This window comes from Aquila chrysaetos, chromosome Z (assembly GCF_900496995.4).
Source record: "Aquila chrysaetos chrysaetos chromosome Z, bAquChr1.4, whole genome shotgun sequence".
NCBI classification, from domain to species: domain Eukaryota; kingdom Metazoa; phylum Chordata; class Aves; order Accipitriformes; family Accipitridae; genus Aquila; species Aquila chrysaetos.
In genome coordinates this window covers 86,547,015-86,562,582 of record NC_044030.1, presented here as the reverse complement: position 1 = coordinate 86,562,582, position 15,568 = coordinate 86,547,015, and the positions used below count along the sequence as shown (strand labels likewise).

The following is a 15,568-nucleotide window of genomic DNA, read 5'->3' as shown; positions in this document are numbered from 1 at the left end:
GTCACACACGTGTACAAGCCTTCGGGCGGAGGACAGGAGTGACAGTGGTGGGACAGCAGCAAACTCTGCATGTGCAGAAGCAAAGCCTCATGCCTCTGTTTAAACCTCCAGCAGGTCTCTCCCCTTAACCCCACCACCGCTGCCACTGGCCTGGGCAAACAGCTCCGCTTGTGCACTGCCACCTATTCCTGTAAGAGAAAATAATCTTAATGTGTGGGCACTAAGGAGATCGTTATCAATTTGTGGGCAGGCACTGCTTCAAACTTCCACCTTCCTTAACAGAGCTTCGCTGTAAGGTTCGTTTGGTGGAAGAAGACTTGAACACCCTCTTTCCATCTGTAAACTCTCAGCTACAGCACATTTCTGAACCACTAAAAGCAGCTGGATTTTTAAAATATGTATATTTATAATTGTATATATATTTATAATTTTATATATATGGATAAATTGTGTATGTATACATGCACATCCCGGTGTCAGGGCCCAAAAGGAGTCATTTAGGACGACCTCCCTCCCCTTGGGACCGACAACCAAGTTCATGATAACCATGGACTGAATTAAGGTGAAACGCCACCAGCCAACCACTTCAACAATTTATTAATACAAAATACAAGGCATGAGGTTAGATGCAATAACTCAATGGTGACTACTTAGCTGGACAACTCAACTAGACAAACAAGTCCTGTGCCACATCTTTCACAATTTGATAAAGACAGGAGGGGGGAGAGAGAGAGAGAGACAAAGATGATATCACCACCCATGGATCCAGCGGTGTCCTGTTGGTCCTCTTGATTCGTGGTGGTGGGGGTCCCCCCCAGCTCCTGATGGTACCATTTTATATAGGTTAAGTCCCAAAAATTTCTGCCCAGTTCCAAGAAAATTCATGCATACTTAAGCAGATAAGGCAACGGCACATTTGCCAACACAGACTTCGGTACCCACGTGGCCATCGTGTGGGGTCTCCAGCCCGCCGCACAGGCGGGGGGGTTCTTAGGGGGTCGCCGGGTGCCCCCATTAAGTGCCACGGCCACCAGTCGACCTTTAGTTGCGCCTGCGCCGTAGAGATTGCGCCAGGCTGTGGGTTCTTGGCGTCATTATGGTGACAGTTAACCGCGGGGCGCTGGTCTGTAAACCGGCGTACCATTCTTGCCTGCGGTTTCCTCTGTATCGAGAAATGTTTAAGACACACGTCCACGCATCTGTCCCCTGCATCCGGGAAACAGTCCATTTCAGAGGGTTTCTGCAGGGCGCCCACCGTGATAAGCATAGGTCAGCACAGCCGAAGAAGATGGAAAGAATATAAGGTCCTAAAGACTTTGGGCTTTTGGCAGGATAAGCGACATCTGCTTATAAAATGTAGTGAAAAGGAGGATGAGTTTATGAACATCTGGCACTCCTGAGAAACACCCTTTCGGCCAGTGCAGGGGCACAGGGGGACAACCCCGGGTGCCAAGGGGCTGCAGGAGCACCCCGGCATCCCGCACGGGTGAGTCCGCGCTCAGTACAGTCCCTGGGGATGCTCCTATTTCCTATTCTCCTATAAAGCACAGTCAGCTTATCATTTGTTAAGCTCTGTATTGTTTCTAAAATGAACACGCTGAAAAACGCACATAGTCTTCCCCACAAAGCCCAGTTTGTCTATCTGGTTACAAAAATAAATATTTGCCCGTAGCCATGCTGCCGCTCGATTTGTTACATTCCTGCCTGGCTGAAGAGGGAAATAAGCAGCATCCCTGCCTCCTTTGGGGCAGGCGATTTAATGGCCCGGTTTTATTTTCATTTCAGTGTGCATTTTGGTACCCTTCAAACAGAGGGTCCCCACACCGCTGCCCTAAAAGTCACCTGCACTGACCCATCCAGGGAAACCCATCTCCTCCGTGGAGCTGCCGGCGACGCTGCCGTGCGGTGCCTGTGCTCACCTTGAACGTGTTCTGTTTGCCCAGGCTAACGACAGCCCATAAACCCACAAAGGACTTGGCAGGTACCTTCAAGGGTGCTGGGAAGTCCCCGGCTGGGAGAATGGATAACCCTGGACTACAAAGGGATGCCACCCCTATAATTAGCAGTATAGTTCTATAAAACAAGGTAAGCTATTTCCAGCTCTGCAGCCATCAAAAACTAACTCAAATCCAGCAAACCTTGGCTTGTCTTCAAAAGGTCCTTCAGCTTCTGAGATGACTCATTACCACGTAGGTTATCCCGGGTCAGGGTGTGGGCTGGCTTTTCTGTTTGGCTGTGTTTGCATTGCTAGAGAAAGATAAAGATTTCTCAACATTTGTAAACTGGCTGTGATCAGAACATACAACAAAACACAGGAAATTTCCTTTTGTCCTTTGGGATCTATAAAACTCACCTGGGCCATAAAGGCTCATTGACGTGAGAAGGAAGCTGCAGGACTGAGATGTACAGAGCAGGTTTAATTATTAAATCATCCTGTATCTAGACCTCTTGAGATGCTACCAAGCTCTGCCACGGCTTTTTAGCTGGTGGGATCTCAACAGAAAACGTGGTAGGAGACATTTGTGCGTGTGTGTGTTCACAGAACACGATGCAGGCTCAGAAGAACAGTGCAGGTTACTCGTTGTAATGGCAATATTAGTAAGATGAGACTATTTAGCTGTTAAACATCAGAAAACAAACAAAAAGGGGAGTGCAGCGCAGCTGCATGAATACACATGAACTCTGATACTTCTTTAAGAATTAGTAAAAAAGTTTCAGTAGATTTAGGGGCTTTTTTTATTAGTTGGAGAGAGGGGGTTTTGTTGCCCCCCCCCCCCCTTTTTTTTTTTTTTTTAAACCGGGTTGCAATGGGTTCCTATATTTTGCCTCCATCGCATCGTGCTGCCAGCACTTGTCCCTGCTGAGAGTGACAACGTGAGGGTTTGGGGAGGTTCCTCAAGCCCTGGTGGGAACAGCCCCCAGCCCCTGGGGCCGAGATATCCTCCCCAAACAGCTTTCCAGAGCACATGCTGGCTGAAGAATTTGCATCTCCCCATTCAGCAGCTCTGCTAACCCAAGCAGATGAAACCCATAAGCCTTATGAAGCGCCTGCCTGACTGGCAAGCAGCGAGCCCTGGCACCGAGTCGCATACGGTCGGTGGATTCAAGGAACTTAAAAGCCTCTGAATGGTCCTGTGCTAATCTCTCACTGCCATCAAATTTTTACAGATAATTTTCTGTAGGAGGAAACCAGTCAAACTCCATCAGGAGTAAAGCTTTGCCAGGCTGTAAAACGTGCACCTTTAATGACAACACACAGCGCCAGGTCTGGAAAAGGATAAACCCTCCCAAGCAAAAAAAACCCACCGTGGAGCATTTTATGGGGTACGTGAACCCTTTGGTTTATGGCAACTGGTTACAGAAACCCTATTGCATCTTCTGCTATAAAACCTGCTTAGCGTGACATCGGCCACCTCCAGGGGATGGCTCAGCGTGGAGACGGGGCAGGAAAGGGGATTTTCCCAAAGGGGGAAGCGGGAGGCAGCCCAGATGACACATCGACCCAAACGGAGAGCCCGTCCCCGTGACGGCCAGGTCCTGGCTCAGCAAACGTCCCCGGACATGTCGGGGAGAGCCGTCACCTCGGGGGAGGCTGCGTGGAACATCGCAGCCTCTGCCATGGGGGGAATCGGAGGGGGGCACGGGCAGCGCCCACCCAAACCCGGGGACGCTGCCTGCCCCAGCGCAGACGCGCTTGACCAAAGCCGGGACGTCACAGGCAACGGGTCAGTGTCGGATGAAAAGAAGAGTTTGAGGAAGGGGTTGCTTTTGGGGAAACGGGAGAGGAACCCAGGCGCGCTGGGTTGCGTTTACCATGCGAAGGACAGCAGACAGCCCTGAAATACAGACACGAATCAGCCTCGGGCTTCTCCTTGCTGACCCCGACACCAGCCGTCCCCTGAGCCAGGGAACTGGCTTCGTCACCTCCGAGCAGATTTTAAGGTTCACTCTTCACAAACAAACTGGGGATCTGGCCCTTGTGCTCTGACCATTTGCTCGGATTCTGAACCCAGGAGGTAGGACAAGAAATGCGATTCAGCACAGCATTAAATCCCACTGTGGTCAGCTGAAGACAGATTTGACACCAGCCTAAAGGTTGACTGACACCTAAAGAAGCCATGGTGAGAATAGTTGGATTATCAGTATCGGTAAAAGTTAAAGGAGAATTAAAACCAGCACATCTGTAAAACGGATAATAGAGTCAGTCCACATGGATACACACTTACAGCTAAGCAAAAAGCACTTCACTCAGCTGAAAGATCAGTCTGCAATCAGTAGACCAAAATTTAATTAAAAAAAAATTTAAGTCTGAAAAAAAATATGCTAGCTATTTAGTAAAAACCAAACAAAAATAAAGCGTTCACAAACCCCAGCCTGCTTTTGAAGCACAAGGGCACGGCTGCAGCAGCTGACGGGGCAGTAATCGCTTTCGGAAAGTGCATTTCGCAGGCTGTTAACCCGATTGATTTGGATGTGCAGGGCAATGATCATTTCATTACGGCCTGATAAATGACAGCGATGCATCTCACTTCACCGTCCTTCCAAGAGGTTCTCCAGAGTGCACTCGCCCTACTCGCGGTGCACAGCGTTTTAAGCAGACGGGCACAGAGTAAAGCAGGTGGGCTAAGATGTTTACAGCCAAACAGGAACAGACTGCTAGACAACCAAATTTCCCTCAGGGCTCCAGAAACGTACCTACAGAAGCGCTGGTACCTGAACCCCACTGCTTGCGAGTCTTAATGAAGTAGTTCATAGAGCTAAATAGATTGATGAAGTGTACTATACAAACATTTCCCCTGGTTTCTTACATAGCACGCGCTAATCGCACCCTTCTGTGGCCTCTCAGGATCTGGGGACTCACAAAGATCAGCTGGCAAAATACAAATTAGAGATTCCAGGCTTTTAACACTTTTAGATCTTTCTTTTATAATCAGCATGATCATCCCTTTTACTGACAGGCACTGTCCTGCTCTACACTGGCAATAATAGCATCTGCCTGGGTAAAGGACCCAAATCTATCAATATATATTTTAAAGAGTAGCTTGTGGTCAAATACAACATGGAATAAAAGCAGCACGCCAAAAAAAATGAGACACAAGAGATAAACCAAACCTCTCCAACAGCGGGTCACAGGTCAAACCCAGCCCTAAGAGCACACAGCTGAGAACACTGGTTAAAACCAGGCACAGAAGTATCTGGTGGGTACCCATAAGCAACTTCCGAACACCGTGCCTTGGGAATGCAAGGTTCAGGAGGACAGAGGACAAGAGACATCACGGCCATTGAGATAAGAAACCACAGATTTCAGTCTGGTATTCCAGCACAGCAAAGGAACAGGACAACAGCAGAACAAACCTCACTTCCCCGTTCCTCAGCGAACCACCTTTTCCCATCTGCAAAGATGAACCTCTCCCCTACCTGGTGGGTGCCTCTGGACCTCCCAAGGAACATCTCAGCTGAGAACTGCGCATTTAAACCTTCCTTTTCCCAGCTGAATTGTTTTAAAGCAGAGCCTTGGGCTGATTGATTCCCAGCACCTGAGAAACCAGCCTGTTTCTCTCCTAACACCTGAAAGCACTTAATAACCTAATAATAATAAGCCAGGTCTCCACCCCTTGGGGTGCAGCATGACTTAGAGAGCTTATCCAGCCCTGGTAGGTTGGGGTCAAAGCCAGGTGGTGGCCAGTGAGGACATAGCACAGAAGAAATCCTGCTCCTGTGAGCTCTGGTGGGACAGCAGTGTCCTGAGCTAGCTCGTATCAAGCCTTTTACATCAAACTCCTATTTTAGGCATTGTTTCTGGCCTTTAAAACCAACGCTGGGCTGCGGGTTAATTACGTGACAGTGAAATTTCTCCTCCTGGACACACACGCAACGTTTTGTCTTGAAGGCGATGAACAGGTCGACGTTTCAGCCCCGCTGGGGTCCGCAGTCTGGGCATTCCCTCTCCCGTCTGCTCTGCAAGGCCCAGCCGGAGCACGGCCACCAAACAGCTTCACAAAATGCTCCCGGAGAGGCAGCGGAGAGAGCCGCAGGGACCCGCACAGCCGCTCACCCTGCTCTGCCGACAGCCGGGACAAGCCCGGCCGGTGCAGTAGGAACCGGAGCACGGCAGCACCTGCAAGTGGAGTACCCCAAGGTGGTGGGATGTTTGCTGGAGAGAAAGATGACCTTCGGCCAGATTAAAGAGCAGCCAGGGGGTTACCAAGAGCCTTGATAAGAAATGAAATTGAATCCCTACTGAATATTTCACTGAATCCTTGGTTATTATGTGTTGATATTAAATCAGTAAAACACTTTAAATCAAAACAGGATCAAACCCCCTGAACTAGGCAAGTATTTCACAAGATTAAAAAAAAAAACAACACCCTAAGCCATGGGAAACAGAGAAAGATCTCCTTGCCTCCCTGCTGCAGCCATCCAGTTGACTGTAATTAAATATTTATGCAAGAAGGAACGGGAACCTGAGGATCACAATAACATGGCATAAATGCCAGTCTGGGAAATCATCTTTGCTTCTTTTTGGCCCAGTTTTTTGGGGCTTATCTCTCCCCACCTTTTGCGTGGGAAGCACAGGTGCCTAACACAGAGCTTATCCGCTACTGAGTCTACCTTCTGCTGAGAATCTAGCCTCAAATGTTTCTTCCAAAATCAGATAGCAGTTTGGTGGCAAAGTCAGGAAAAGGAGTTAGTTGTCCTAAATTCTAACACAGTGCCCCACTGAGAGGAGTGCAGTTAGGGGAAGGAGAGTGAACGTGACCTGAACGTATGGCGAGCTCATTCCTGCCATCACTGTTAGATGCGGGGCTTATAACACAAGACCTGGCTTGTGTATAGACGCTGCATTTGTGTATAGACACTGCTAGATAAGAGCACTGTCTACATGACAGAAAATCAATGTAAACTTCAGCAGTGTGAGGGAGGAGATACGGTGAGATAACGGATATTATACAGAGCAAAAGGCAATTGTAATGGTAGAAATTACTTTAATATACAACTAATCAAATTACATTGCACTATAAATAAAACATTATAAAAAAACAGAAAGAAAATAACTTTTTATAATGAATAACCCCAAATTATTCTTTTTTTCTGAACATCTCCTCTGGATAAATAGCAAGAAAGGTACCAAAAATTGCTGGTAGAAACATGGTGGTCGTGAAAGAGTCCTTGTAGCCATTAACTGCTAAGAGAGCTTATTTGCCTGATTTTTTGGCAGGTGTTGGGAACTTCTTAAACTCAGCCTGTTCCTTCCAAAAAAGCTGAGCAAGGATATGGTCTGCTGTTCCATGGAAGTAGTCATTCATTCGAAGAGTTTCCAGCTATGAAGAAAAAGACAATATTTTAAGAAGAATAATCATAGCTACCTGATCATTTTTACAATATTAATAATACGGAAAATTAAAGTGCACCTCAAATCCAAGATGAAAATGAATTAATATAAAAGTATATAACTAATGACAAGTCTTACACTGGGCTACCAAGATCACTGGATACGTGTAACCTTAAATAAATACACCCTTGCCCTGGCTCTTAGGATATAGACTTGTTTAAGGCTTACAGAGATCTCTGCCTTTTGTGGGTGCTCAGCTTGTAAAGACACTGCCCAGTCCACCCAAGGACAAGCTCCATCTCTTAAACACCAGCAGTACCTCATGCACAGACACGATCTGAATTCCACCTCTCTTATACACACATGCACACACGCACACAGGAGCATGTCACACCCTACCACGGACCTTTTTTTTTTTCTTTCCCACCTCCTGTTGCCAGTACAGAGTGATAGGTGTTGCATGCCAACCACTCACACCAGAAGGGAATTTTAACTGTCAGTGTACTTGACATATTCTTAGAATGTCTTTTGAAAGGTGTGCACTGAAGCATGAAGCATAAAGCTTACGTGCATGAGAAAAACATAGTTGAACATTTTTTTCTCCCCTTGCCCATATGAATTCTCACCTGGTTTCCTGTATTGTAGGCTAGAATCAAAAGCAAATCCTCATCACATAAGCTCTTGATATAATGTTGGGTTCCAACAGGGAAAAATATGACATCTCCAATGCCAATGTTGAAGTTGGCAGTGACTCCAGAGAGAATAACTCCAGCCTATTGCAAGTAAAGCAGCAATATTCAACAACAATTTTCAGTGTGCTGTTACTGGATAAATACACAGTGACGGTCCCAGCACTGCACTGAAATCAGCTAGTGTAGCATCGGTGCCGTCACTGAGAATCCAGAAAGGTAGAGGGGTCCTAGGCAAATTCCTGAGTAAGAACATGGTAAGTCCTTACGTTATGGAGTCTCATCATTCCATCTCAATTATCTTTGCACTTCAAATTTGCACTGAGTGAAAAACATAATAAAATCTTGTACTCTAAACCTTAATACTCACTAAATTTTTTTCTATTTATCTGTTCCTCAGAGGTGCTAAATCAAAAGTATTGCTTTTTTATTTTGTACTCCCAGCATTCAGGAGAGTGGCAATTCCTGTAATAAGCATGTGTGATTTAGCTCAACAACTTAACAAGATGGACAAATTCTGCTCTTTGTATAACTCTGCTTTGGCTAGACAAGCTTCCACAAATGTAACTGAGATCAAAATTTTATATGGAGAAGGAAAGTGTGGACACTGAAAGTTTTGCAATACTGCTAATTGTAGTGTTATTAATCAGGGCTGGGAATCAGTTATTAGATCTGTAATTGTTTTACAGCCAAAACTCCACTGACTTAGCCCTCACCCATGTAACAAATTACCTGTCCACAGCCGCTAATGACATAACCCATCTCGTTAGCATTGAAATGGAAGTGAGGCTGCCCCAGTCCATTGCTGAATATCCTGAGAGTTGCTAAGGTAAGGGTATTTTCATGCTGAAAAGCAGAACAAAAATGTTCAGAAAACCGTCCAAGTTTGTTATATTCCTGTTATACATGACAAAGCAGTGATGAACCCACAGAAACTGCATACTATGCCTTGTGTTTATAAATCTACGGTATCCAATTAAAAGCACGTACCTTGTTCAGTGACTCACTAAAAATTTTTTCTGTTTCATTTAGTCCAGTGCCATTTATGCGGTAGCGAGCCCACTGGAAGATTCCTCCTGGAAAAGGATATTTTGCTGACCCTAAAACAAAGACAGCTAAATGAGCATTTCCAACAAGGTTTGGTTAACATTGTTTATTAGCATATTGGCCAACTTCAAGTTATTATCACGTGCTAACCTTGAGGCCTTGAATCTTATGAAGCTCTGGAACCAAAAAGAAAGCCCATTTAGCTTCTCTATCCTTCGTGTACTAGACACTATGCAATCTCCTTTACTGTATTTTTCGGTAGTCAGATAATCATAATGAAAAGCTCTGACTAGATTTTTTTCCATCCCAAATTGCTATCAATAACAATACACTTAAAGAACATGCTTACTTTCAGTATATTAATTCATACTAACCTTTATGGCACAGATTATGTATCACAATATTTTGTAAAGTACTGCCAATGCAGAAGAACATTTTGGTCCAAGTGTGAAGATTTTTGTCACATATCTACTTCTCATGACCTCTATCAGCTGTGTGTAGAGCTCTGACCTATATTTGCTTTTTATAGCTTTTTGAATAGACTCTACTACTTGGAATTATGTTTTGCCATCTATGTTTATTGGGTGCTCACTGATAATCACTAGATCTAGGCTATAGAGAGGGATGTTTAATACAATTGTTGATAAATCAAACAGTGAATATGGTTCAATGCTGTTTATGAAGTTATATTTGTAAAAGAAAAGGCAGGACATAATTAGGTATCTGTTAAGGTGTTTATTCACTGATGTTTCTTATGCAGATGCAAGATATTCTAAGAAGCTCAGCACCAGTCACTCTCCAGCTAATCTGCTGCAGGGCTTCCTCGCCTGTTAGATTTTAATTTCTGAATGAAAAGTTTAGGTTATTGCCTAACTTAACTGTAGCAGGGAACACACCAGTCCTGGTTATAGACATAAGTAGAGAACCTAGAGCTGGGAAGTATTTAGTTCATGCCCTGCTGCTTACTGGCATTCTGCTTTCATATCTACTATTGCAGATAGAAACATTAAAATCAAAAGGGTAAACCACTTTGAGATAAGAATCAGGTTATACATCTTCAAAGGGCAGTAGTTAGATGTATTACCAATACATTTTTCATTTTATTTCCTTAAATTCTTATCATTTCTCTATCTACTTTTTAACTCCTGTTTCAGTGAATTGACTACAGATCCACTCCTCTCCCCCTCTAGAAACACAGAGAGCTCTTACATACAAAGTTCCTACATGTATACCTTTGAGATTGTAGAAGTACTGCCATACAAGTTTGTCCGGAGACTGCACATACGTAGCATTTTGTACAAGCTCATTTAAGTTTGGCGGAAGGTTAATTGCTTGATCTTCTACTTGTTTCTTGAATGTTCTGATGAAGTTAACTCCACCTTGTGGCTGCGGAACACACAATGCATGTTAAGCTGACAGAGACACACAGCAAACTGTGGATTTAAAATTTTGCTTCATTGAATATCCCACCTTAGTACCTGGTCGTAGACATTCTGCCTTGTGGACATACCTCATCTCTTTAATTGCCTCACCCTGTCAATACACTATTATGCTCCTTTGTTTTGCCCTTCCTTCTCAGTTACCACAGAGATTTGGAGCAGAAGGGAAACTCGATCCATCTCCCATCAAACTATCAGGGTAGGAAGGTCTATCACAATTCTGTGGTTTGAACATGCAGATTGCTCAGACTCAGCAGAAACTCTGTGGCCATATTCTTGCTCATGGGACATTGCCAACTAGTCAGTTCAAGTAAGATCTGTTTTAACAAGAAGATGGCCTTATCTATAGTTTCCTATGAGATCTTCTCATACCACAGAATTCATCAAGGGGCTATTGGGAAATTAACTTGGGGCTTCACTACGTTATTTTCCCTTACACCTTTGGAAATATGGGGGGCCCTCGGTGAACTGGGGATAAATGTGAAGAGTGGAGGAGAAAAAGTTTCTTGGAGAGAGCATCATCATTTATTTCTCCTTGTGTATAAAGGAACACAGGGTGGCACAGTGTTACACAAAGGACATGTGTACACCCTTCCACACTGATGGGACTAAAAAGAACAGCTGAGATAGGGAGGATCGTCTCCAAAAAATAGAGAGAGAGATCCTGGACTGCCATGTTAGCGTGTAGACGACTAGATAGAGGCTGGCTATCCTATCATACAGACCTTTAATGCTCTAGCTGCTATATCCTCTGGGGTAGAGAAAAATGCGTCATCTACATCCAAGGTCTGAAGTTCTTCATGTGTTGTAAAAAACAGCAAGAACACACAGTCTTCTGATCCTACATTCTTTACCCAATGCACAGTGTTTCTAGGGAAGAAGATCACTTGACCAGCCGTGACATTGTATGTGGTAACCACGCTGTCATCTGCACCAATTACTCCAATCCAGGCAGTACCCTGTAACATAATCAGAACTTAGCAATCATAATGAAAATTTTCTCATTTAATCCATATGTGGCAAATCAATAATTCAAATAACCTGAAGGCTGTTAGGAAAAAACAGGACCTGATGCACTCTCTAACAACCCTTTGTGAACTTAAGTCCAGAATAGCATTTTAAATAACAAAATTTTAGAAGGTTTAAGGAACACATGACAAATACACATTGCTCACACTCAAACCATTTCTTATTAAAGAAGCTGTGAACAGCTATAAAGGAGTCATCTTTGACCAAAAACTGCCGGAGAGACGGCCAGGTGTTTGTGGAATGCCTTACTCCAAGGACGATCACCCATCCAGTTGGAGCTGTTCAGTTCTATGCTGATCAGAATACAAATAATTATGCTTAGAAATAAATTAATAACTGAGATCTAAGTACCTATGCTTCCAAATAAAGATCATTTTGTTTTCAAATTAATATGCCACCTTGAATTCCTTATGGTGACTTTCTATTTATCTCATGTTCTTCATTTTTACAGATTTGAAATTTGACAGTCAGGTGAGAGGGCATTTTCAAAGAAGATTTATTTGGGGGGGGGGAGAGGGGAAGGAAGGGGTATTTGGTCTAGGAAAGAGAAGACTGTATGGGAATAAAAGAGTCTTCCACATACAAAAAGTTGTGAGAAAGCAAGCCGATCTGAGGGTCTCTACAGCCAATGGAGATAAACAAGGAGAAATTAGGATTTTTTTTTTTTTTTTGCAATAAACAAAAATGTGGGGTTTGTACCAGCACAAACTTTCTAATGGTTTCTGTGATGAAACATGGGAGACAACTATTTTTTGATTTTATAATAGCTCCTTTGTTGAAAATTTTTAAAAACTAAACAAAACTATCAAATATGCTTTAGGTATTCTTATCCTGCATCAATACAGGGGATGGAGCCAGAGGCTTTCCTAAGAACCTTAACAGTCCTTCATCTCTGTGATTCTGCAATGGTTCTCTAATATAATTACTTTAATCATTGTAAGCACTTGGATAAGTACATAAAATTCCGTAACTTTTGGGTATCCAAAGTCTCCTCTGACTTCTGTTTTTATACTTCATTGGCAGCTACAGGTGTTTGGTCCTCTTGCAAGTAACAACATTCAACAGCCTATTTCAACCACCTCCATGTGAAAATTTTATTTCAAGCACGAAAACTAATGTCATACATCAATTAATGGTAATTCTGCTTTTATTACCTGTTAACATTTGTATATAATGTATATGTAATTTTTTTTTACATGTGTACATCTTCTATATACGCATGATGCTTTAAACTGCAAAACAATTGGGAAAGCTGAAATAATCAGATAATACCTGCAGCAGGTAGCCGTGTTCATTGGCATTAAAATGCCAATGGGGAGCCCGAAGCCCTTTGCTTTTGATCCGTAAGGTTCCAAAAGTCATTTTGGAGCCATGTTTATTGATACTTTTTCCAAATTCCATTTCTTCATCACTTTGATATTCATTTACATTCTTCCTGAATCTTGCCCACTGAATTTCACCGCCTGGGTAGTTATGTACCTGTAAAGTTAGTAAGAGTGGAGAATTGTATTAACTGTGGATGGTGGTGACCAAAGAATCCCAAAATATTTCAGAAAATTCTTGGTCTGGGCAATACTGAAGGGACCTGTCCTTTTGCTCAGTGAGGATTCTCTCTGTATGTATTTTAGTCACTTTTCACAATCATTTATATACTTTCTCATGTTGTGATGTAATAGTATCATTTCTATAAACGAGAGATAAACAGTGATATCAAGAACAAAATTATCTGCTCCTCTTTTTACGTCATTCTGGACTTTGATTTGGGGAAATCAGTTACACATATGCTTAAGCTTTTAGATTCAAAACATTTAGAACATTTCCTGAGCAAGGCATTTTCCTGAATTTCTATGGTTGCAAACTATTTGCACCTGAAAATATCCTTTCCCAATATTTGTACTGCCTCTGGAACATGTTATGTCCATGAAAGAATCATCTTGCACTGATGAAGGGCATATTAAAAGGGTTGCTCTCCTCTTAAATACTTTTGTTTGCATTCTTAAAAACACTTTTTATTTAAAAATTAATTACATAGTTAAATCTAACATGAATGGCTGTTGTCAGTTTAAAGTGCCCTACTACCTAATCTATCCTTTTCCCTCTTTTGCTGAAAAGCAAAAATTAATCAGGAATTATTTTTTATATAAAGATATATTTAGAGGAAGGCGTATGTCTTTAATTGCTCAAAGGATACATTTCTGTAAGTATCAAAATACACCTAAACAAAAACTACATAATTCCTAGGGCTTCCTTACATTGTCAATTAATTTTAGCTCACTGTTGTGGTTTAACCCCAGCCAGCAGCTAAGCACCACACGGCTGCTCACTCACACCCTCCCCCCCACCCAGTGGGATGGGGGAGAGAAACAGGAAAAAAAAAAAAGTAAAACTTGTGGGTTGAGATGAGAACAGTTTAATAGAACAGAAAGGAAGAAACTAACAATGATAATAATAACAATAATAAAATGACAATAATAATAATAAAAGGATTGGAATATACAAGTGATGCACAATGCAATTGCTCACCACTTGCCAACAGATGCCCAGTTAGTTCCCGAGCAGTGATCCCCCCCAGCCCCACTCCCCCCAGTTTAGATACTGGGCATGATGCCGTATGGCACGGAATACCCCTGTGACCAGTTTGGGTCACTGCCCTGGCTGTGTCCCCTCCCAACTTGTTGTGCCCCTCCAGCCTTCTCGCTGGCTGGGCATGAGAAGCTGAAAAATCCTTGACTTAGTGTAAACACTATTTCGCAACAACTGAAAACATCAGTGTGTTATCAACATTCTTCTCATACTGAACCCAAAACACAGCACTGTACCAGCTACTAGGAAGACAGTTAACTCTATCCCAGCTGAAACCAGGACACTCACTGAAACAAGATCATGGAGTTCATTTTTCTTCTTGCAACATAATTTGTTTGAATCCAGTCCTAAGAACAAAAAGCTTAGTGTGCTACTCAGCTTAAATTAAAATTTGATCTTTCTGGTTTTGTTTCTCAGAATTTCATACTCTGTAATTTCACAATCACACATAAAATGGTTGCCTTGTCTTGCAAGCCTGATTTGTTGGAGCAATTATTTAGCTCTCCAAGAGGCACTCCAGAGATCCATACCACTTCCAACATCTGTTATGAATTGGAGTGAAACACTGTCAGGAAGTTTGTGTCTCTCCCCACGGATTATAAAAGAAGTCTGGATAACAGATTTAGGCTGATCACCTAATGCTTAAAAAATAGTTAGGTGAAATTAATTCATTAAACTTCTATATTTGATGCTAGAATATTATTGCACGAGATGAACAATTTACCTTTGATTTCCCCAGATGATTCAGGAACTGGTATTTGATATCCACACTTTTTTCATCTGGTTTTGGGGAAGCTGCACCATCGTCTGTAACACCCGTCTCTTTCATAAAGGCAGTGTTTTTTACATAGACCAAGGACAGGGCCAGCACTCCTATTGTGGTGGTGATAATACAGGCCAACAGACAAACTAGAAAGACCTTCATTAGGGACCAGCTGCCCTTTCTTTCCTGAAATTAATAAAAAGACCCCCAAACAAAAAAGAAAGCTTTATTAGATCTAACACACAGAAGAAAGTTTGTGATAGTTCTTTTGTAATCAAAACAGTATGCCTTTCAGAAACACAGGTATAGCCAAATTACTGGCCCCATTATAGGGAAACCTTATAGAGTATGTTATCAGATTGTTGCTGTCTTTGGGGTTATACAAATGCTTAGAGATTTTTTCATTGCTGTTTCTAATCTATATCACAAAACACTGAAGACCTGCAGCATCAACTCATGGCAAACCTTCATCTCTGGGGCTGAAACGCTGCGTCTGCTTTACGTCACATCTCACATGGCCCAGCTCCCTGTCAGTAGAGAAGACAGGCCAGAATGGGGAAATTTCATCTGTACGAACTGCTCTGGGCATCACTTCTTTACTGAAAATTTCCTTTGTGGACATTCAGACCTCTGGAGAAGGGTGAAGGGGAGAAGCAGCTGGGCACACAGAAACACACAAATTCTT

General features: G+C 42.9%; 1 protein-coding gene across 5 annotated transcripts in view; it reads right to left on the bottom strand.

Annotated features, from left to right (window-relative positions):
- Positions 1-7,004: 7,004 nt before the first annotated feature.
- Positions 7,005-15,568, bottom strand: part of CZH18orf54 (chromosome Z C18orf54 homolog) — a 29,011-nt gene continuing 20,447 nt past the window's right edge. For 3 of the 5 annotated variants that reach the window (XM_041121036.1, XM_030005575.2, XM_041121037.1), the window contains 7 exons: positions 12,810-13,016; positions 11,234-11,467; positions 10,302-10,455; positions 9,013-9,122; positions 8,755-8,868; positions 7,960-8,106; positions 7,011-7,322 (listed from right to left, as the gene is read on the bottom strand). In XM_041121036.1, the coding sequence (XP_040976970.1) occupies positions 7,197-7,322; positions 7,960-8,106; positions 8,755-8,868; positions 9,013-9,122; positions 10,302-10,455; positions 11,234-11,467; positions 12,810-13,016 (1,092 nt within the window). In that variant the 3' untranslated portion in view covers positions 7,011-7,196. Of the gene's footprint in view, positions 7,323-7,959; positions 8,107-8,754; positions 8,869-9,012; positions 9,123-10,301; positions 10,456-11,233; positions 11,468-12,809; positions 13,017-14,844; positions 15,070-15,568 lie in introns of all 5 variants that reach the window. The other 2 variants (XM_041121039.1, XM_041121038.1) reach the window with 1 other exon arrangement.